Source organism: Schistocerca gregaria, chromosome 2 (assembly GCF_023897955.1).
Source record: "Schistocerca gregaria isolate iqSchGreg1 chromosome 2, iqSchGreg1.2, whole genome shotgun sequence".
Lineage (NCBI taxonomy): Eukaryota > Metazoa > Arthropoda > Insecta > Orthoptera > Acrididae > Schistocerca > Schistocerca gregaria.
In genome coordinates this window covers 672,932,852-672,957,232 of record NC_064921.1, presented here as the reverse complement: position 1 = coordinate 672,957,232, position 24,381 = coordinate 672,932,852, and the positions used below count along the sequence as shown (strand labels likewise).

At 40.3% G+C, this 24,381-nt stretch overlaps 1 protein-coding gene across 2 annotated transcripts in view; it reads right to left on the bottom strand.

Moving 5' to 3' along the window:
- LOC126334727 (serine/threonine-protein kinase ATR-like) overlaps window positions 1–24,381 on the bottom strand; it is a 402,997-nt gene that overhangs the window by 200,111 nt on the left and 178,505 nt on the right. For both annotated transcript variants that reach the window (XM_049997265.1, XM_049997266.1), the window contains exons 14-16: window positions 23,768–23,942; window positions 17,411–17,662; window positions 15,258–15,374 (exon numbers count right to left, since the gene is read on the bottom strand). In XM_049997265.1, the coding sequence (XP_049853222.1) occupies window positions 15,258–15,374; window positions 17,411–17,662; window positions 23,768–23,942 (544 nt within the window). The remainder of the gene's footprint in view (window positions 1–15,257; window positions 15,375–17,410; window positions 17,663–23,767; window positions 23,943–24,381) is intronic.

Below are 24,381 nucleotides of genomic sequence, written 5' to 3'. Positions count from 1 at the left end.
CCATGGAAGTATTGGTTGGTATCTTTTATACAGGAGGGTGGGTTGCAGGTGAGAGGTTGAAGGTGTTGGTTGATGAGAGCAGAGGTTCTCTTAGTGAGATGTCCTGCGTGGTTAAGTTTATGCACTTAAGAAGAATGTAGATGTTTGTAGTGGGGGAGTGACAGGGGTGAGGAGACAGACAGACTCTGGGAATTGGCTCTGGGTTGGGCATAAGAATTTGAGAAAAGACTGGAGATCCTGCTGCATTTCCTAAATGGAGTCACTGTGGTAGGGTTTGTAGCTGATAAATCGAACAGCTGGCAGAGTCCTTCTGCCAAGTAATCCTTGAGCTTCAAAACAACAGTAGTGGAGCCTTAGCCAGAAGGTAGGATAATAAGGACAGGATCAGATTTTAGATGATGTATTGTCATTCTTTGTCCAGATATAAGGTCAACTTGCATGTTGAGGGATTTGAGGAATGATGGTGAGGCAAGGTTCAAGGTTAAGAAATTTTGGAAAGTTAGCAGAGGGTGATTTGGGGGCAGTGGGGGTGCATCACAGTTGGAAGAAGAATGTACCAAGTCAGGCAGGGTTCAATATTGGTCTTAGATTGAGTTTAATTGGTAAGGTTGGTGGCAAAAAGGTATTTCCACTGTGGGGACTGGGACAAGGAGAGAAAGTTTTTAAGTCCAGTAAGATTGAATATGGAAATGGGGCAAAAGGTAAGGTATCCTGTGACAGTCACCCACCACTTCCCAAAGTCTCACCGTCCAGCCACAGAAGCGGTCTCCTCGTGACTCAGCACTACCCAGAAGTGGAGCAACTGAACTACATTCTCTGCCAGAGTTTCAATTACCTCTCATCATGTCCTGAAATGAGGAATGTCCTATCCACTATTCTACCCTCCCACAGTGATATTCCACTACCCACCAAACCTCCACAATATCCTCTTCCATACCTAAACAATCAGTGCTCCCAACCCCTTTCCTCATGGCTAACATCCCTGTAATTGACTTGTCCCATGCATCCTCCCACCAACACCTACTCTAGTCCAGTCACAAGCATCAGCTATCTCATCAAAGGTGGGGCTACCTGTGAAACCAGTCATGTGATCTAACAGCTAAGCTGCTACCACCATGCTTCATTCTACGTGGGCATGACAACAAACACCTATCTGTCTGAATTAATAGCCACCAACACATTTTAATGACTGCTTCATAGCCTGAGCCATCTGTATCATTAATACCAACACCAGCTTTTCTGAACTGTGCTGGTGGGACCACTCCCTGCAATAAATCTGACATTTCCAAAACCCTCCTGGCCTCAGCCTTTGTTGGTCATTGTCCTTCATCCACCTATTCGCTTTACTGTTCCCACACCACAGCCTTCTATTCCACAAGTGCACCAACAGTCTTTTTGTTTCTCTCTGCTATTTGGTGAATAGCAATCTATCTGTTTCATAATATTGACATTATTCCACCCTGGATTTTTAATAAGGGCTATAACTGATCTTTAATTTAATTTTAGTGTCCCTGCAGAAGAACTGCGGCATATTTCTACATTTATCACTTCTTGCAACTTTGAAAGTACGTTTTGATGGTATAATTTATGTCCGTTCAGGCATCGGCCAGTTAAGGTTTCCAGCTTCTGAATTATGCTCTCCCACAAGTTGAAGAAACCTGTGACTATTTGTGCTGCCTTTCTTTGCTTACATTCAATACCCCTTGTACTTCTTAGAACAAGCCCCACACATCTGATTAATATTCTAGTATGAGTCTGTACTACAGCACAGTGGGAGTAGCCTATTTGTTCTCATACCAGACCTAGTGCCAATATTACTTTTTTTTCTTTTCTGGCCTCTTTTTATTAACAGTACATGTACAATAATCACATTAAATAACTAATTCCTTATTCAAACTGTTTTTCATTAAAATAAATTGTGTATCCTTGTACATTTTGTCCATCAGAATCTTAGAGTGTACATCTTTAGAAAATCCACTGACACTGTTTTGTAGCTCTCATTTTTTCTTTTTCTGAAAATGTCTACTTTCACTAAAGCAATTTGTTAGTTTGTTAATTATTCAAATGAAAAAGTTTCAATTCTTAAAAACTTTTGACAAACTTTGGGAACCGTCCTGCCCATTAAACTGCTGTTCCATAAAACAGTACCAATAATTTTGCCATTTGCTAATTACACAGCTATTACTTATGCAAACTTACTTCATTGCCTGTTATTTCCTTGTCCTTATCCGTTTTCTGTCCTTCATGTTAATATCTAAAATGTTATAGCTGAATATTTCATCAATTTATAATTTTCTGTGCTATACACATCCATAAACAGGTGTCACAAACAAAGACACACACAGTCAGGTCCTAGTAGTGATCTCATAACTAATCTGTTTTATCATCTTATTAGACATTCAGTGTTCGGTAGTTACACCGTAAAGTTGCTATCTCCATCGTACTTGAAAAAACTCTGTTAAGCCACTCACAGATTTTATGAAGTGCTTAATGTGATACACTCACTATTAGACTATAAGGTGCAAGTGAACAAAATGTGAATTTGACCATGTTGTGGTATAAGGTCTACTTATTTACGTTAAACAAACCTATTACTTAGCTAAAGATTTGTGATGATGGACATCCACAAAGCTTATGACACAAAGTAAAAGGTCAGTAACTTTACAGGTCACGCAAGCATTTTGTAAGCAAGCTCCTTTGTAGATTGACTGAATTTTCAAAGTATCCTACCAATGAAGCAAAGGCTGCCACCTGCTTTACCTGCTACTGAGTCTAAATGATTGTTCCATTTCATATCCCTACAAATTTTCACAGCCAAACGTTTGCATGAGTTGACTGATTCCAGTTATCACTCACTGTTATTCACAGGATGCTACATATTTTCTTTTCCTGAATTGCACAATTTTACCTTTCTGAACATTTAAGGCGAGTTGCCAAGCTTTGCAGCAGCTTGAAACCTTATAAAGATCTGAATGAACATTTATACTGCTTTTTCCAGATGGTTCTTCATGATATAGAACTGCACTATTGGCAAAAAGTCTCCTGAGTCATTAACATTTAACATGAACAGCAAGGGTCCCATCACATTTCTCTAGGGAATGACAGGATGCTATATCCTCTCTGCCACGAATTCCTCAATCCAGTTGCAAATTTTTCTTGAGATCTAATACAATGGTGGTTTTGTAATAAGTGTAGATTCAGTACTGAGTCAGATTCTTTTGGGAAGTTACTAACGCTGCATCATCCTGACATCCTCGATCCATGACTTCCAGGATGTCATGTGAGAAACGTGCCTTGGGTATGGTGAGAAACGTGCCTTGGGTGTGGTGTCACCAATGTTTTTGGAATATATGCAGGTGGTGTGAACAGGGTTATTCTGTTCAAGATACCTCATTACCTTTAAATCAGACATGTTTTAAGATTCTGCATCAGATGGAAGTCAAGGATATTGGAGTGCAGTTTTATCAATCACCTGTGCTACCCTACTCATAGACCAGTGTGACTTCTGCTTCCCTTCATCTAATGGGCACAGTTTTTGTTCACTGTCTCTACAATGTACATACCTCAATAAAAGTTTGGAATATCATTGAGTTTACTACAATGATTTTGTACAGAACATCAACTGTGGTATGTACAACACCTTATTAACAAAATAAACACAGTTTCTTCTGAAAACAAGAACAATTTTCGTTAGTTAATAAAGATCCTTACAAAACAAAGGAGGCCCTCTCCCAAATGTACATCTTGGAAACAACAGTGAAAAATCTTTATCTCATGATGATGTGATTAGTGAGTATGACCTCCCCACACACAGATGAGTTCTTCCACTCTGGGTGAGACCATCAAATTTATCTTGGGGTATGAGGGTCCACTCCCTAATGGTAGATTGCCAGGTGGACTTGGGACACTGTGCAATGACCACCTTCAACAAGTCTCAGGCACGCTAAATTGCATTCATGTCTGGGGACTGTGCTGGCCAATGCATTCGGTTGATGCTGCATCTCTGAAGATACCAAGACACTGCTGGAGAATGGTGTGGTTTTGCATTGTCATGGACCTGGATGAAGTTGTCACTGACTTCACGTCTGTAAGGCCTTATAATCATTTGTAGGACCCTTTGAAGTTATCGGGTACCAGTCAAATTGCCACAGATGGGAATTACAGGGGCCTGCCGTCCCATCATTATTGCTGTTGAGAATATCACACTTACGTTTGCAAAAGTATGGACTTCCTGAACGTATCAGAATTCCTAGTGTAATATAGTGTTTCTCCAAACTATAACACATCTAGTGTTTGGTTGCAAACCAATCCTGGTCTCGTCAGCAAACACGACAGTACTCCATTCTGCAATGGTCCAATAATGACGAGCAAAAGCCAGGTCCTTCAATTGCGTCAGTTCCGTTGATTCAGAGCAGTACTCCCTTTGGTCTTCTGGAATGAAGATCAAGCCAACGCAATCTTCTACACATTGTTTGATTTAAGATCAAATCCCTGTTGCCCGGGAGAAGTCATTTCCAATATTTCTGGCAGTTGATGTTGGGCACATGGGAGCCAAAAGTTGGAGAAAATGATCCTGCATTGGCGATGTCATTCGAAGATGACCACTGTAAAGTCTATCATTCTCATTTCCCATCTCTCTGCACTTTCTCCACACCTTAGACACACCACTTTGAATGACACATAACCAATCAGCAACATCTTGTTGTGTAAGACCTGCTGAAAGTAAAGCCGCTACCACGACACTATCAAAGTGTTATATGCCTCTTTGTGACATGTTACAACAGTGATGAACACAAACTGAATGAAGCTATTGTTGATACTGGACTGCTCGCAGTGTGCCGCTTTGGCAGCATTATGTTTACACAGCTGTGAAATAGCCACAAATATTGCCAGTAGTCAACACTGTCCAGTGTATGGGCTGTAACTGGATAACACATGAAGTACCTAGGTCAATGAGACCTCTAGCATTGTAGACTACACTTTACGATAATATTCCAAACTTTTGTTGAGCTGTGTATTATTGTTGATTAATATGGAAACTCTGTATAGAACCTTTTAGGATAGCTGCTGATACTTAGAGGTTTGTTCATTTTTTACAATTTCCATCTGCTTTCCATGCAACAAACACTAATATCTATATCAGTCATCTTTGCAATAGTACATTAATTAAACTGGTGTAGTACTCGTAGATATTCCTTTGTAAAAGAAAATGTGAAAATAGGGTTACGGCTTAGCTTTGGTGTGCTCAATTTCAGTTCCAGTCTCATAGTTTAGTGTCTGAACACTAAGATTCTGCTATGGTAGTCACTGAAATAGTTCTCCTGACAAACAAGCATGTTTCATTTAGCTTTCCTCTATCTATAACCCTATGCTGTATCTTACTTCTGGTGTGCAGGAATAACAGCAGTAGCATACTGCAATTCAAGAAGCAAGCATATGAAGTCATGGCATTTCTTATGAAGTAAATGTACTAATAAACAGATGGATTGTGGGGTCTTAAGGGATCAAACTACTGTGGCCCAGAAACATGGACAAAGGCTCAATTTTAAACCACCTGCAAAGGGAGTGGGGATGGGAAAGGGGGGAGAGGGGCTAAAAGAAAACTGGCATAAGGCAGCGATAAGGGGTGTTAAGAATGAATCAATAAAGGGGTCAGAGGGTAAAAGATAATAGTGTGGGATTGGTGTCAGCTGGGAGCAATCGAAGACCCAACGCAACTTGTCATGCGGAAGAAGGTGCACCCACACCTGACCAGTCTCCCTCAGCCACTGTACCGTGTAAACACAGGTGAGGATTCGGTTACCTAATAGGAAGAGCATAAATCATTTTCGAAAATAAATATAAAGACTCACTGTAATTATTAAAACTGATTTGGTATGTTCCTCTTTTGGGGCTACAAATTTTGCAGTATGCCAAACTCCTTTCCCCATAGCAGCCAGCAGGAATGTTTCAGTTGAAGTATACAATCCACTCTGACAGGTAAAATTTAAAACTTGTTTCACTTCCTAGTTGTCATCACTTAGGGTTTCTGGAAGTGACTCAGTTAGCTGTGAAGCTAGGCATGTAGCAATGAAGGTGGGGTTATTGGTGATTGTCAGGGGAGTGCCACAATTACAAAGGGGTAGGCACCTTGCTGTAGGATATTACCCAGGAGCGACTGCTGTGACGAAAACAGAGGTGACAAAATATTCAGAATTCCCAGTGAGATGGCCAAAAGGAAGACTGCCACACAACTGTACTCATTTACAGCTTGTAACTTCCTGGTTGTGGTCATAATGCTAAATTCTCTCTTCCATACAACTAAGAGTCAGTGACATAATGCCTTCCACATGTTAGAGCTTGGTACCTTTATTTCCAGAGCATCCTTCTCATTACGTTTTTTGGCAAGCGGACTGACAAATTCATTGCCTGGGACCCCAAAGTGACTGGGTGACCAGAGGAATACTACTGTCTTCCAGTTTTCGTGGAAGTTTAAGAGGAAATCTTACATTCAAGTTACTAAAGGATGTCAGGAATAACAGTGGGCTACAGCCTGTGTGGCTGTCCATACAGTCACTGTAGATTAAGAAAAACTCATGTGACGGGATGTGGATGTAGTGGACGGTATACATAATTATGGCCACCAATGCTCTGTTAAGACACTGCATTCACAGGCAGGCAGTGTTGCTCATTGACACTGGTAGATGTAGAAGTGCAGCTTTTCTGATCTTCAACTCATGAACTATCTATATAAATGAGATCTGAATTTGGGTACTAACACAATACCATGAGGAATAACTGATGGAAATCCAAGCAGGCTATCACATCCCTTGGGACAAGATACACACCAAGGTGAAGTCTGGGGTACAGCATGCTCGATCAGAGTGTTCCCATGTGTGACGTACTGACAGGAAATAAGTAGAAGTAGAAATGATAAGATTGTACCCAAGCTCATATTCCCACCCAAGGCCACTTCTTTGGAAGTCTCACTTCTGCATCAGAAACTGGAACTACTGACCTGGGTGTTCTGGACAGCTACGGACATATATGGTGTAGATGAGTAATTGGTGGTACCTAATACATAAAGGAAGGAATCCCTACCTCCACCTCTCTATCATGAGGTCATCCACAGAGCTAATCCAGAAGGGCCCAGTTGTAAGTCTGGTTCTACAATGGTTAATAGCATCTAGGAACCATAGTGCTGATGGTGCCCTGATACATAAGCCAGGCTGCCATAATCTAAACATGATAATACGACAGCTTTGTAGAACTATAAAATGCTAGATTTGTCAAAACCCCAGGACGTGTTATCAAGACAGCGTGGGACACAAAAGTTTAAACTGGCCTGTATGCTTAGGCTGTCGCATATACTGATGGAAAGTACACTGTAATTTGGGCCCATATCTGTGAGAGTGAGGTACTAGTTCTGATGGCAGATATTATAAGGCAACTGTTCTCACAGCTCATCTGAATACTGATATGCATATACGAGCCTAGCAAGCATTAGTATCAGCAGGTTGTAAGAATAAATGAAACTGTGCCTCTGGCCACAACAATGGGTGTGTTTTGCTCTGTGCTTAGCACCATGGACAGTAGGGGTATATCAACAGAGTCATTGGAGAGCAGTCATGGTGATCAGAAGCAAAAATTTCACTTTTGGCACAATTTGTCTGTTGATGATAAAACAGCTAGCTATATGAAATGTATCAAGGCGTTAGTAACTTGCTAATCAGATAGCTCAGTTGAGAACAGTAAAGTCTGATTCTAGTACAGAAAACTAACAGTAACAGGAAAAAGTTATTATCAATAAGAGACCACTTGTTAGCAATTAAATCAATTTACCATCTCATACTGCAGCCCACTTTAGGACAGGAAAGGAGGATGAGATTTACAAGATGGGAAGCAATGAGAGTGCAACAAGAGGAACGCTGTGACTGAAACTTACCCAGCATACCTTCTTTTGCCTTTTAAAAGGCAGCAGGCTCTGGTTTAAAGATATTTAGAGATCATAAGTGTTGTTCAGCAGATGGTGCTTATAAAATCAAAGTGTCCTTCTCCGACATTTAATGGCTGTGACGATCTCCTGTATTCGCCAAGGGACTAGCTTCCGATGGAGTATTTTCAGGAAATTGGCTGTTCTGCTGAGTGTAGGATATTGTTTGAGGGTCTCTTCAACAGTATCATGGGAGGTGTAACAGGTGTTATGGAAGTACTGAATATGTGCCAGTCGAAGTTCCTAAGAAACCACTGCAAGGGCTATCCAGTTGAGCTTCGGCGTGAAAAAAAAAGTCAGTCAATGAGAGCTTCATGAGCTTTCCATTGCAAAAAATTGTGTGTTCAACAAAAATGAGCAGAGGAGCCATTGTTCAGTACGCAAAGTTCAATATTTAAAAAGTATGCTCTAATAAATATCACATTCAGTGGTTTTAGAGCTGCTCCATAAATGCTTATGAGCATTAAAATCAATCAGTAAAAGGAAGAGAGTGGGGTAACTGGAAGATCAAATTGAATCTCATGGTCTGTCATCTCTTCATTGGGTATGGGGCAAGGAGCGTTGCAAAGGGAGAATTCCATATTTGTTCATATTCGTACCATATTTGTTCCTTCATTGTATTAAGTGCATTTGGTCACTAGAGGTTGTCTCAAGGACTATCATACATACTTCACTAGATGTTCTTCCAGGGGCAATTCTGTTCTTATAACAGACTCAATAATTATGTAAAATAAGTGACTATGCTGTACAGAATCAGGTTTTCTGAAGATAATATGTAAATCACTGAGTACAGTAAAAGGAAGTGCTTCATTCCAGCAAGGTGTCGATAATGGGCGTTACAATTCCACCGGATTATGTTTGCATGTGTGTTCAATGGAAGTGCAAAAAGGATGCAATTTTTAATCAAAATCACTACCACATGCTGGTTTTCAACTATTTCCATGATTTGAATAGTCATGGAGGCAAAATCAAGCTTAAATGAGTGCTGCTGGGTCTGTCTGCAATGTGGTAACTTCTCCTCCTCAATGACCACCTCCGCCATACGAAATATGCATTCAGTACGAAGAGTATCCAGATACAAGCCTAGTAAAGATGAGGAGTGGGCTGTTCTGTAGCCAAATTTTCACATTTCTTGCAGCTGTCATTATGGTGGGTGAGTGAGTGAGTGAGGGAGGCAGGCAGGCAGGCAGGCAGGCAGGGAGGGGAGGGAGGGAGGCAGGCAGGCAGGCAGGGAGGGGAGGGAGGGGAGGGAGGGGAGGGACGGATGGAGGGGAGGGAGGGAGGGAGGGAGGGAGGGGGGAGGGAGGGAGGGAGGGAGGGAGGGAGGGGAGGGAGGGAGGGAGGGGAGGGAGGGAGGGAGGGGAGGGAGGGAGGGGAGGGAGGGAGGGGAGGGAGGGAGGGAGGGAGGGAGGGAGGGAGGGGAGGGAGGGGAGGGAGGGAGGGGAGGGAGGGGAGGGAGGGGAGGGAGGGAGAGAGGGGAGGGGAGGGACGGGAGGGAGGGAGGGGAGGGAGGGCAGGGAGGGAGGGGAGGGAGGGGAGGGAGTACCTCCCCTCACACAAATGGATGACTTAAGATGGCCACTACAGCCCACTGACATGGTCCTCGTGGTATATGATGGAAGGGTTACATTTTGTGAGTAGCTTGCTCTCATCTGGAAAGTTGTTCCTGCCTTCTTGATATGTTAGATGATAAAAATTCTTGAACATACATATTTTGTTCAACCTCTTGTGACACAGCAGGTTGTGATCAGGGGAGTGATTCTCAATATTTTTGGTGCACTAAGGTGGTTATACACAGGAGGTATACCTGTGCAGTGTTCATCTGCAACATCTACAGACATATTTATTCATAAAACTAAATATTATGTAGTTGAATTTCATATTCTTAAACATCTCATAAGGATTTACATCGCACTGGTAAACCACAATCTTAACTTTATCTGGAAGTTACCTTCAAAACCTAAGATGAATGTTCTGCTGTCTACATTGTTAATTTTAGGCCCTCACTGGACCCACGTGATAAAATGGATGCCACATTGTTCCAAACTGGCATCTCATTACTGATCCATTTGAAGTATGAGGTTCCTGTGGAACACCATTTCCTTGACTATATTAAGATCCCGTGATGGGTATTTGAGACAAAAATGTCACCAAGTTTATCAAGCTTAATGGTCTGTGATTGAGTGAAGAAAGCTGTGAGGCTGTTTTAATCACTATAGAACCACTCCGCATTTTGTTTGTTGAGGTGACTTCACAAAACTTGTCTTCAATTTCCTCCACAAAAATAGTGGCTGTCATTTGAGAAGGATTCACCACCAATGGTACAGACCAGGAACTGAGGCATGTATCTCCCTCTTTGTTTCACAGGTCAGTTTTCATCTCAGTTTATACTTATTGAGGGAACAGTATTGGGGTTATACTGAAAAGAGTCTATCACTCTGACGAGTCCACCGGAACCATAGGGCCATCAGCATGGTTCAATTTAATTCTTTTTTATGTGACTGGTTCGCCTGGATGCCACCAAGCCTCACCAGGAGCTCTCCCCCAACCGCCCTCTGGCATGGAGTTCATCGTTCTGAGTTCTGTATCCCAAATAAGGTAGAGACACACTACAGGGAAGTCATGGAAGGAACAGCACTGGCAGCATTCCCTGCATAGTCATCACCTACCACCACACACATACCTCACAATCTCTCAGATAGACTGGCTATCCTTCTGTGTACCAGAAGGTCTTTAACTGTGGTTTGCACTACTGAAAATGTTTTTTGAAGTGGAAAGTCAAACCCAGTGATAGGGGCAAATTTTTGGACAAACTGAAAGGTTAGTAGGATTTAATAAGAAAAGTAAAATTGAATAACAGAAAACAGAGACCACACATTTTACTAATCATCCACCTTGCTGGAATGAAGCACTTGCTTTTACTTTACTCAGTGATTTGCACATTATCTTCAGAAAACCTGATTCTCTACAGTTAAGTCACTTATTTTACATAATTATTGAGTCTATTGTATTGGACCTTGCCGTTGGTGGGGAGGCTTGCGTGCCTCAGCGATACAGATGGCCGTACCGTAGGTGCAACCACAACGGAGGGGTATCTGTTGAGAGGCCAGACAAACGTGTGGTTCCTGAAGAGGGGCAGCAGCCTTTTCAGTAGTTGCAGGGGCAACAGTCTGGATGATTGACTGATCTGGCCTTGCAACATTAACCAAAACGGCCTTGCTGTGCTGGTACTGCGAACGGCTGAAAGCAAGGGGAAACTACAGCCGTAATTTTTCCCGAGGACATGCAGCTTTACTGTATGATTAAATGATGATGGAATCCTCTTGGGTAAAATATTCCGGAGGTAAAATAGTCCCCCATTCGGATCTCCGGGCGGGGACTACTCAGGAGGATGTCGTTATCAGGAGAAAGAAAACTGGCGTTCTACGGATCGGAGCGTGGAATGTCAGATCCCTTAATCGGGCAGGTAGGTTAGAAAATTTAAAAAGGGAACTGGATAGGTTAAAGTTAGATATAGTGGGAATTAGTAAAGTTCGGTGGCAGGAGGAACAAGACTTCTGGTCAGGTGATTACAGGGTTATAAACACAAAATCAAATAGGGGTAATGCAGGAGTAGGTTTAATAATGAATAGGAAAATAGGAATGCGGGTAAGCTACTACAAACAGCATAGTGAACGCATTATTGTGGCCAAGATAGATACGAAGCCCACACCTACTACAGTAGTACAAGTTTATATGCCAACCAGCTCTGCAGATGACGAAGAAATTGAAGAAATGTACGATGAAATAAAAGAAGTTATTCAGATAGTGAAGGGAGACGAAAATTTAATAGTAATGGGTGACTGGAATTCGAGAGTAGGAAAAGGGAGGGAAGGAAACATAGTAGGTGAATATGGATTGGGGCTAAGAAATGAAAGAGGAAGCCGCCTAGTAGAATTTTGTACAGAGCACAACTTAGTCATAGGTAACACTTGGTTTAAGAATCATGAAAGAAGGGTGTATACGTGGAAGAACCCTGGAGATACTAAAAGGTATCAGACAGATTATATAATGGTAAGACAGAGATTTAGGAACCAGGTTTTAAGTTGTAAGACATTTCCAGGGGCAGATGTGGACTCTGACCACAATCTATTGGTTATGACCTGTAGATTAAAACTGAAGAAACTGCAAAAATGTGGGAAATTAAGGAGATGGGGAAAGAAATACAGTAGAAGAAGAATGGGTAGCTCTGAGGGATGAAGTAGTGAAGGCAGCAGAGGATAAAGTAGGTAAAAAGACGAGGGCTGCTAGAAATCCTTGGGTAACAGAAGACATATTGAATTTAATTGATGAAAGGAGAAAATATAAAAATGCAGTAAATGAAGCAGGCAAAAAGGAATACAAACGTCTCAAAAATGAGATCGACAGGAAGTGCAAAATGGCTAAACAGGGATGGCTAGAGGACAAATGTAAGGATGTAGAAGCTTATCTCACTAGGGGTAAGATAGATACTGCCTACAGGAAAATTAAAGAGACCTTTGGAGAGAAGAGAACCACGTGTATGAATATCAAGAGCTCAGATGGCAACCCAGTTCTAAGCAAAGAAGGGAAGGCAGAAAGGTGGAAGGAGTATATAGAAGGTTTATACAAGGGTGATATACTTGAGGACAATATAATGGAAATGGAAGGGGATGTAGATGAAGACAAAATGGGTGATACGATACTGCGTGAAGAGTTTGACAGAGCACTGAAAGACCTGAGTCGAAACAAGGCCCCCAGAGTAGACAACATTCCATTAGAACTACTGACGGCCTTGGGAGAGCCAGTCATGACAAAACTCTACCAGCTGGTGAGCAAGATGTATGAGACAGGCGAAATACCCTCAGACTTCAAGAAGAATATAATAATTCCAATCCCAAAGAAAGCAGGTGCTGACAGATGTGAAAATTACCGAACTATCAGTCTAATAAGTCACAGCTGCAAAATACTAACGCGAATTCTTTACAGACGAATGGAAAAACTGGTAGATGCGGACCTCGGGGAGGATCAGTTTGGATTCCGTAGAAATGTTGGAACACGTGAGGCAATACTGACCTTACGACTTATCTTAGAAGAAAGATTAAGAAAAGGCAAACCTACGTTTCTAGCATTTGTAGACTTAGAGAAAGCTTTTGACAATGTTGACTGGAATACTCTTTTTCAAATTCTAAAGGTGGCAGGGGTAAAATACAGGGAGCGAAAGGCTATTTACAATTTGTACAGAAACCAGATGGCAGTTATAAGAGTCGAGGGACATGAAAGGGAAGCAGTGGTTGGGAAAGGAGTGAGACAGGGTTGTAGCCTCTCCCCGATGTTATTCAATCTGTATATTGAGCAAGCAGTAAAGGAAACAAAAGAAAAATTTGGAGTAGGTATTAAAATTCATGGAGACGAAGTAAAAACTTTGAGGTTCGCCAATGACATTGTAATTCTGTCAGAGATGGCAAAGGACTTGGAAGAGCAGTTGAACGGAATGGACAGTGTCTTGAAAGGAGGATATAAGATGAACATCAACAAAAGCAAAACGAGGATAATGGAATGTAGTCAAATTAAATCGGGTGATGCTGAGGGAATTAGATTAGGAAATGAGACACTTAAAGTAGTAAAGGAGTTTTGCTATTTAGGAAGTAAAATAACTGATGATGGTCGAAGTAGAGAGGATATAAAATGTAGACTGGCAATGGCAAGGAAAGCGTTTCTGAAGAAGAGAAATTTGTTAACATCGAATATAGATTTAAGTGTCAGGAAGTCATTTCTGAAAATATTTGTTTGGAGTGTAGCCATGTATGGAAGTGAAACATGGACGATAACTAGTTTGGACAAGAAGAGAATAGAAGCTTTCGAAATGTGGTGCTACAGAAGAATACTGAAGATAAGGTGGATAGACCACGTAACTAATGAGGAGGTATTGAATAGGATTGGGGAGAAGAGAAGTTTGTGGCACAACTTGACTAGAAGAAGGGATCGGTTGGTAGGACATGTTTTGAGGCATCAAGGGATCACAAATTTAACATTGGAGGGCAGTGTGGAGGGTAAAAATCGTAGAGGGAGACCGAGAGATGAGTACACTAAGCAGATTCAGAAGGATGTAGGTTGCAGTAGGTACTGGGAGATGATGAAGCTTGCACAGGATAGAGTAGCATGGAGAGCTGCATCAAACCAGTCTCAGGACTGAAGACCACAACAACATTGTAAGAGCAGAATTGACCCTGAAAGAACATCTAGTGAAGTATGTATGATAGTCCTTGAGACAACCTCTAGTGGCCAAATGCACTTAATACCATGATGGAACAAATATGGTACGAATATGAACAAATATAGAATTCCCTAAAGATGGTATCTGTTGAAGGTTAAGTCAAAGGGATAAACAGTCAGGGAACTGAATTGTGAGACAGGAAAGGAATAAATGTTACAATGGCTGAAAGTCATGCTCACCAAACACATTCTCTCAAATGAGCTGTGACTCCCTGGCAGGAGATCGGAGATGGAAGCAAGGATCATTTCCATATTATTACACAATCCATGTCACATTTTGTTAAAGTAATTTTAACGTTTTTGTTGGTACTTGTCTTCCTTGAATATCTGAAGTTATGGTCTGTAACACAGATCACTGATCGTTTCACATGTGGCTGTAAGTTTGTGACACTCTAGAAGATTTATGTCATCAAAATAGTGATGTAACAAGCTCACAACCGAACTCAAATTCCATTCCTCCTTTTAATGAGTATTCAGAACAAATATTTTGTAACTGAAAAGAAATGTCGTCAACTTATGTCTTTCTTCTCCAATAGATTTTTGAAAACTTGTAATAAACAATTTCACTGTCACGCTCTGAGTTTATTTTTGTCACACTGAATTTCACAATTTGCTGTTATGTATTATTGACCACTATTCATATCAATACAAAAAAAGATGAAGCTGTCATCAAATCAAAGATCGGTTAAGATGCTACAATGCTTTCTAGTCGTTTAGGTTGTTACTACTGGAAGCAATATGCTGTTGCCTTCCTCTAACCTTTGAAATGTCTTATCCAGGCTATCACAAAGGAACCTAGACTTAACTTGGACTCAGAACCATGATGCAACTTGTCATTTTTCACATTAAAAACCACTGCCAGAGGTGAAAAGTCATACATGATGGAGAAAGTTCCATTAATATGGTTATGTATTAATAGTAACAGCTACCAAAACAAAGACATTATTTAACAAATATAGATTGGTAGTCAATAAAAACATTAAACAGAATTAATAGAATAATAATTGCATACCTTGAAGGAACTGAAAACCAAATTGTGTACTGGCTGCCCAGTTATCTTCTCAATTACTGCCAGAGAGGAGCTAATGACTTCCTCACTCTCATTCACAATGATGTATGGATATATGTACTAAACACAAAAATACATACTGCTGTGATGATAATTTCATGAGATTGCAGCAAGCTGCTTCAAATATAATGTTATAAAATTCATCTATCAATAACAATCCAGTTACACTATACAAAAATAGTCACAAATTAACACAGTTACTATGAATCAAATTTCCTGTACATTCACATCTGCAAAATTTATTTCAGTCTGAAAATTTAAATTAGCTAACTCAAGAAATATGAAGCATGATTGTAAATTAGGATCATAAAATAATAACTATAAAGACAGTCATATTATAATATTTAATTAATGGAATCTATTGTGTAGGACTAAACATGTCTCTGACAGGAAACACAGGGTGTACTTAGGAAAGAGACATGTATTAAGCTATCAGGCATCATCCAACTGGGAACTAGTTACATGTGGCGCCCCACAAGTTCCACCTTAGGGCAATTACTTTTTCTTATGTATATCAACGACCTTTCATCTGTAACATTACAAGACTCCAAGTTTGTTTTGCCTGCAGGTGACACAAACATTGCAATAAATAGCAAATCAAATATTATCTTAGAAAGATCAATCAATGAAATTTTCACAGACATTAACAAATGTTTCCTAGCCAATTCAAGGTTTCCTGCCAGTATATGGTTAAAATATGATGAAAATAATATAGAAGAAATTGACAGTGCAAAATTTTTGGAATTACAGATTGACGATAAATTCAACTGGAATGAGAATACCACAGAGCTGATGAAGTGCCTAAACAAATATCTATTTGCAATGCCAAACACAGGCGATTAAAAATAAAAAAGCTATCATACAATGTTTACTTTCATTACATGTCATACGGGATTATTTTTTGGATAACTCATTAACCCAAGCCAAAGTTTTCTGCATTCAAAAACTTGTAGGGCATAATAATAACAGAACATCCTGCAGAGGCCTGTTTAGGGTCTAGGGATACTAATTACTGCTTCCCAATATCTTTATCTCTTAATGAAATTTCCCATTAAAAATATATCTCTTTTTCAAACCAATGGCACAATCCATGGAATAAAATAAATAAGAATACTCTTCAAAAAGATTTAAAGTCTTTTTTTCAGTCCAGAAAGGTGTATCTTAATATGAACACACATTTTCAATAATTTTCCAGCTGTCATAAAAAGTTGAACAACTAATAAAGTTCAGTTTCAGACAAGCTTAAAGGATTTATTGGTGGTCAACTCCGACTAATGCACTAATGAATTTCTACGTAGAACCAACTATTGTGTATATGATTTTGTTTTCTTCTTCTGGAGCATCAGTCATGTAAAATTTTCAAAAAGTTATTTCTGTTATTTGACTGTACATAAAATTCAAATAATGTGAGTGACAGTACAATCTGACTTCTGTATAAATTCAATGCAATAAAACTATTATTGCAAGTAAGTAGCACAGTGTACTGAACATTTACATGTCCTGTGACACGTCATTTATTGCCTTTCAAATGAAAGTATGTTCAAGATTATTTTCACTTATTCCACATCCATGAGGGACATTTCATTTGAAATCTGTGGAAGGTGCATTATCATATTTCATGTAAATATTTATTGCATTTTCTCGTTTCTCTGATATGTCCTACATCCTTGAGGACCTCCTCACTATGGATCTGTTGGAACGAAAGTACACCTAATCTAATCTGACCCATATACCTTTACCTACTATCAACATGCCAGTCGCATCTCTTCCTGGAGTCTGTCGAATAGGAGTCATGTACTGTATGAATAAACGTGTTGCAACAAAGTAATGAAACTGGAAATGAAGTAAGTGGCAGACAGTTGTGACAGAACAAAGCCTATTCATACTTGACACAGGGTGTGTGTGAGGAATTAATCATGACACAACGTTTTTTTTAATTCAAAAGGAATAAGGAAAATGCTGCATAAAAAGTCTCGAAGGGTAGCAGCAACTAGAGGAAAAAGCTAATCGTTCTGTGTTGAGTAACCATTTTTTAATGAAATTATATTTACATACACACAATATCTGTACAACAAATAATATGAAATAAGAACCACCTGGAACTCTTGCAGAATGAGTTTTCCACTTGTATTATCGATCTGCTCTGCCACCTGTTCAAGTAGTAACATCAATGTGGATTCTCCCAGAACCGACACTTCTGAAAAGAGGAAAGGAAGCAGTCGATGGCCTTCTTGTAGTAATAGTGTGCGAGCAGACTCAAATCCAAATAGCTTGCTTGCTACTTGTAGCGTTGCCACAAAATTACGCTTAGATTTGGAATGGCTCTGTACAGCAAACATTACTATGACCTGTAAGGAACAGAAAATATATATAACTATTTCTGAGGTTATTTTCAATAATATTAAGTTTATTTGCAACAATATCTTTATTACAAACTAATCTAAATGTACGTTTAAAATCATTTACAATTCAAAAGGCACTAAGCAAGTGTTACAGATATGCTTCAAAACCCTTGGAAATATAGGAATGGTACATTTCAAATATTTAACACACGTGTAACATTAATAGTTTACATAAAATTTTACAACACATAATAGTACTGGCAAAGTTCTAAAAAAATGGTTCAAATAGTTCTGAGCACTATGGAACTTAACTTCTGAGGTCATCAGTCCCCTAGAACTTAGAACTACTTAAACCTAACCAACCTAAAGACATCACACACATCCATGCCCGAGGCAGGATTTGAACATGTGACTGTAGCGGTCGCGAGGTTCCAGACTAGAGCGCCTAGAACCGCTCGGCCACCCCGGCCAGATGGCATAGCTCTACTAAATATCTCAGTGTCACTGCTCTCCTTCCTTTTTCCCCAGGGTTAATTATGATTCAGTGGAACAATATCAGATGTGAGGCTTTCCCATTGCTAACAAGGACTCTGCCTATCTGAGATCATCACGCACAAATTTGTAGAGTGACATAATGAAATACACAGAATGTGGATAGCTGTGGTGTTAGAATGAATTTAAACACTGTCTCCTTGATTATGGACTATAATCACTGCACCTCCTTCCTTAATTTCACAAGTATTCTGGTAACAATGTTACTCCACAACAAATGAAATAAGAAGTCAGTGAAACAAAGATACTGTCCAAATTTTGATGAACCTCTGAAGAATGTAATTTGATAAATCAGGTTAAGCAATTGATGGAATTGGGGTGGGGGTCACTTTAAGTATTGTACAGCTATCACAAATGTTTCTCAAGCAAGAAAACAAAAGCTGTAATGCAAGTTGATAACAAAATGACCACTCACTATTTCTGGATTCCATATAATCATTATTACGGATAATTGCACTGTGCCTTCCACTGTGTTATCTCACAACTATTCTCTGGTCTCAAATCATCAGACACTAACAAGTAAGCTGATAACAGATATTGCAGATCACCAAGTCCTTCCTTTATTAGACGCACTGGATGGTTGCAATTAAACTGATGGTGTTCCAAATGCTGCAGTGCTAGCTATATGCATTGCAGGATGCTGAAACACCATAGTTATGTTCATTAATCAGTGCACTCTCAACATATATGGCATTGTAAGCAGCCATAACGCGAAATCTTTCATGTTTTGACATCAGCATGTTCTTTGTCACTTGGCAACACCTGGTGATCTCTTTTGTGAGGTGCCTGTCAGTGTAAAGGGTTAAAAAGGTGACGTTTTCAGTATGAGACGAAATGGCTACTGGGAAGAAAGACCATACACTGCTAGTAAAATTGTTTTATCAAAATGGCTGCAATAGCAGTGCTGTAATACGAAATATTGCAGACAGAAACAGCTGCGAAGAAGCACCATGTCGATAAATGGGCTAAGAAGCATGAACACAAAATTTGAAGAAAAGGTGAATTAGGTGGCGCATCAGGGAGTGGGAGACAACCCACTCCCATGGCAGTTGATGAATTTGCTGCAGCCATAGCTAATCGTACAGCACATGCCTCAAATTCTGCAGCCAGTGCTTGGGGGAACTGTTTCTCGCCTGGTCAATAGTTCAGAAGATTTCACAGCTCATTTTACACTGGTATCCCCACAAGATTCAAAATGTGCACCAAATGAAGCCCCAAGACCGGCTGAATCTCTAGGCAGCCTCAAGATGTGTGGCCTTCCAGATCCCCTAACATCAATGTGACATCTGGTTGTGGGGATAATTGAAAGATCGTATCTATTAGGGATGTATCTGGACTCTTCCTAATCTGAAAGACAGCAGACCATGACATATCGCTCTGATTACATCGGATATGCTGTGAGCAACTGTTGACTATGCCATGTTGTGGATGCAGCACGTTGCAGATGTGGAGACCACACTGAACACATTCTAACTAATGACTATATTCTAATAAACATGCCAGAACTACTGTTATCAAGTGTTTGATTGTCCCTCCCTTTTCCTGTATCCACACCAAGTTCTGACAACTTAAAAGTGCCATATTTTCACCTTGTGGCAAAACTGGAACCACTATTTTTTTCCCAGCATACTCCATGAGCACATAGATTAATGAACATAATTTTTCAGCATCCTGTGATGTATACGGCCTGCACTGAAGCACTCAGAACACCTTCAGTTTAACTATAACCATATAGTAGAATCCAACCATTGTTAAAAAAAAATGAAAAAGCCGTAGATCTCAACAGAGACAATTTCACCTGGCTACAAATGTTGATTTCGTCCACAAAGAAGTAATAGGTTTGAACAGTAATCAGAAAAGCCACTGTGAAGTTTGGGAAGAAGGAGACAGGTAATGGGAGAAACGAAATAGTGAGGATGGGTCATATATCATGTCTGGACAGTCCAGTAAGGAAGAAGGAAAGAAAGAAGATTAAGGTTTCATGTCCCATCGACAATAAGGTTATCAGAGATGAAGCAGAAGCTCGGATTATGTCAAAAATGGGGAATGTGCTGTTTCAAAGGAACCATTCTAGCATTTGCCTGGAACAATTTAGTGGAATCACAGAAAACCTAATGAAAGGTGATCAGAGGCGGATTCGAACAATCATCCTTCCAAATGCAAGTTAAGGGTGCTAACCACTGCACTGCCGGTAACATTCCTGGTTCTCAAAAGAAAAAAAAAGAAGAAAAAAAGAAAAAAAAAATATTTTACTGAAGGTACAGTGTGTTCAGAGACAAAACCTGTTCAAATGCTTCTTAACCAAAAGTTTATGCTACAAGACATTTTTGAGGCTCTATTACCTAAAGCTCCCAAAGTACGAGGGTCGGTCAAAAAGTAATGCCTGCCATTTTTTTTCTACTTAAAAAAATTACGTTAAGTGAAAAATTTGAATATGGCGCCATTCCTCAAACCTTCTTCTGCAATCCACTGCAGTAGTAACTTTCTGTGTCAACAGGTGGCAGCACAGCAGAAGTTTGTAAGATGGCCGACATCGATGTTCGTTTGAGACAGCGTTGTGTGATTGAATTCTTGAATGCAGAAGGTGAAACGCCCATACGCATTCATGAAAGACTGAAGAAGGTGTATGGTGTTGTGACAGTGGATGTCAGCACTGTTAGACGATGGGTTCGTCGTTGTAAGGAAGCTGAAGGGCAAACACCGTTGACTGACGAAAAGCGGAGCGGCAGGCCGGTGAGTGCAGTGACTCCACACAACATTCAGCAAGTTGATGACATCATTCGTGGTGACCGTCGGGTGACTGCAGATGAAGTGTGTCGCATTATTTCTCTTAGTTAAGGCAGTGTGATCACGATTATTAAACAATTGGGGTACTCAAAAGTTTGTGCACGGTGGGTTCCAAGAATGTTAACCGATCAGAATAAAGAGGCAAGGAAAACAATAGCCTCCCAACACTTGCAGCGCTTCCGTTTGGAGGGAGATGAGTTTCTGAAAAAAATTGTGACCGGGGACGAAACATGGGTGCATTTTTTTGAACCCGAATCAAAGAGGCAGTCAATGGAGTGGCGTCACACAAGCTCGCTGAGGAAGAAAAAATTCAAAACTGTGCGATCGGCAGGGAAAGTTATGGCAACAGTTTTCTGGGATACAGAGGGTGTGATTCTGGTTGATTTTTTGGAGCAGGTATGCACAATAAATTCTGTTCAATACGTCACAACCCTCAAAAAACTTAAAGCACGTCTTCAGCGAGTTCGCCCAACAAAATCAATGGCAGATGTTCTTCTTTTGCATGACAATGCAAGACCACACACCAGTCGTCACACCTCTGACGAGATTGTCAAAATTGGATGGGAAGTTTTGCCTCCTCCCCCATACAGCCCTGACCTGGCACCATCAGACTTCCATCTGTTGGGCCACTAAAAGAAGCTCATCGTGGGATTCATTTTGAAGATGAGGAGGCCGTCAAAACATCCGTGCGTCAATGGCTTAGGAAGCAGAGCTGTGATTTTTACCGTGCTGGGATACATGCCCTTGTTCAAAGATGGACCACAACTGTAGAGATGGGCGGAGATTACATTGAAAAATGACAAAATGATCCTCAATGTTGTGGTTTTCAACCTATGTAATTGCATTTAAATTTCCTGACAATTAAACGTAGAAAAAAAATAGGAGGCATTACTTTTTGACTGACCCTCGTAATTAAGAGATGTGGTCAGCAATAAAAGAAACTCCAAAGACAAGAGAGTCTGTGAATGTATGAATATGTTATTATTCATTACCTAACAACAATAACTGGTTGCTGCACACTGTCAAAACTGTCGAACTTATTTCTTTTCTTTTTGCATGTGAATATTAGATTTTGGTTAAAATGGAGTGATTTTTCAGAAATGCTAATTTTGAAGAGTCAGGGAAGCCAAACTGTACTTTTGTGAACAATGTGCTGTGCAGAGTTAGAGGTAAACACTTTCTATTGTTTTCTAGTTTCTTGTTTGTTATAGTAATAGAAGATGTACATTATTGCTTGTCGCCTTATGAGGAATAAAGACTGTCTGAAAAGAAAAAACTGAAACACTAGGAAGACATGACTTCATAACGATGTCACTTCATAAACATGTACACACCATCAGTGCATAAGTAAATGATTACAGCTGGAATACTATATGACAGGTAGAATGGCACCAGAATGAATTAGTGTTGTTCATGTTTAGTGATGTGACCAGACCTGATAGATATGTAAGGAGTGTGAACAGTATCAGATGCTGAGTGATCACTGTGAAGGGTACAGAGATGCTATGTACTTGTGTGAGGCAATGCCACATACTTGGGTGACACACCATTATCAGCACCTGACAGAGTTTGAAAGGAGCATCATGTAGGTCCCCACTTAGCTATCTGGTTGAATCATGTAATATCCAGATTTCTGGGACAGTAGGATGTGACAGTGAAGTCATGCTGGAACGCACTTGTTGTCAAGGTACCGGTCCACAATGTCTGACCACCACAAGGGAGGATCACTGTACTGTGGAGCTTTTACACTGTATCCCCTACACATCTGCACCTGCCACCCGAGAACAAGTGCTTTACTCCATGTAACATTCTGTGACATCCTCCACCAATGGTTGGAGAGTAGCAGCAGCTTGACTAGGAAACTACTGTGCCAATTGTAGGCTGCTGTCAGTGTAACAACACAAATGGCTGCATTTGGAATGGTGCCATGACCAGGAAGCATGGGCAGCTGATGAATGGTGTTGCATTTTGTTCAGTGATGAATTTTAGTTCTGCACTATCGCTCAAGAGCATCATCCCCAATATAGGGCGGTGATCTGGGGAGAGGTCACATTTTTCCAAACTATGACTTTAGGTCAAGGCTGGTAGTGATGGAGGGAACTCTGATGGCACAATGGTATCAGGACATCCTATGTACTCAAGTGCTACCTCTCATGTGACAGTATAGTTGTGCCAATTTTCAACAGGACAGTGCTTGTCCACACATTGCACATGTCTCTGTAAACTGTTTCAAAGATGCTATGATACTCCTGAGGCCAGCAAGACACCCAGATCTGTCCCTTACAGAACATATGTGGGGGGCCAGCTTGGATGTAAACCCCATCCCAGTCCCCGTATCCAGGATACCAAGTACCAGTTACATCAGCTCTGGGCGAGCTTGCCTCAAGAGAAGATACTTTGGCTTCCCAACCAAATCAGTGCATGCATCCAGGCTAGAGAGAGTGTAGTGTCATACTGGTAAGTGAGCTCATGCTACTAAGTTCTTTGTAAATTTGACTCCATTTTGCAATCACTGAAATTTCATTTGGTCTCCTGGTCACCATCAGCATGCTTCACTTTTTGTTTTGTCAGACAATGAAAAATGTGATACAATGTGAAAATGTAAGTCTCCTGCTGCATTTCACAGATTTTATGTTTTATGCTCAAATTGTTAACATCTCATGTTTAATTTACTTATTTCCACAGCAAAACAGTCATTAGAAGTACCTGAGAAATTTCATGCAAGTCTTCAGTATGTTCTACAAAAACATTAAATTTTGCTACAGTACTTACACAGCCCAGCTGAAGTCGATATCTTGTAAATAACATTTGAAGAGATATGCCATGAGCTTTGACTATGGCATTTAAACACAGCCTGGAAACACTTGTACAACTTGCATTTACGTGTAAAGCCAAAGCTACAAGGGCAGCAGCAGAATGCAGCAGTATTCCTTCTATGCGCACATTACTGCAAAAGAAAAATATGGTGGAACTGGCAGTGGTGGTAGTAGTAGTTGTAGTAATAGGAGAAGGAGAAAGAGCAATGGAAAGTGTAAGATCAATCAGGGTAAATATAATAATAAAATAAAATACACATTTATCTTGTTTTCGTAAGATACACTGTTGTAACCTGTAATGGACTTCAAAGTCACAATTTTTCATCATAGTGTAACAAGTGCTGATAAAATAATGAGGGGAATGGCAACAGCTCCAAAATACATGTGATGAACTGCAAGCATATAAAATGCAAGTACACAGCATGCACATGTGCATGTACACACACACAAAGGAGAGCCAAATGGACGAAGGTATACTATGTCATCAAAAGTATTCGGACACCTGGCTGAAAATGACTTACAAGTTCGTGACACTCTCCATCCGTAATGCTGGAATTCAATATAGTGTTG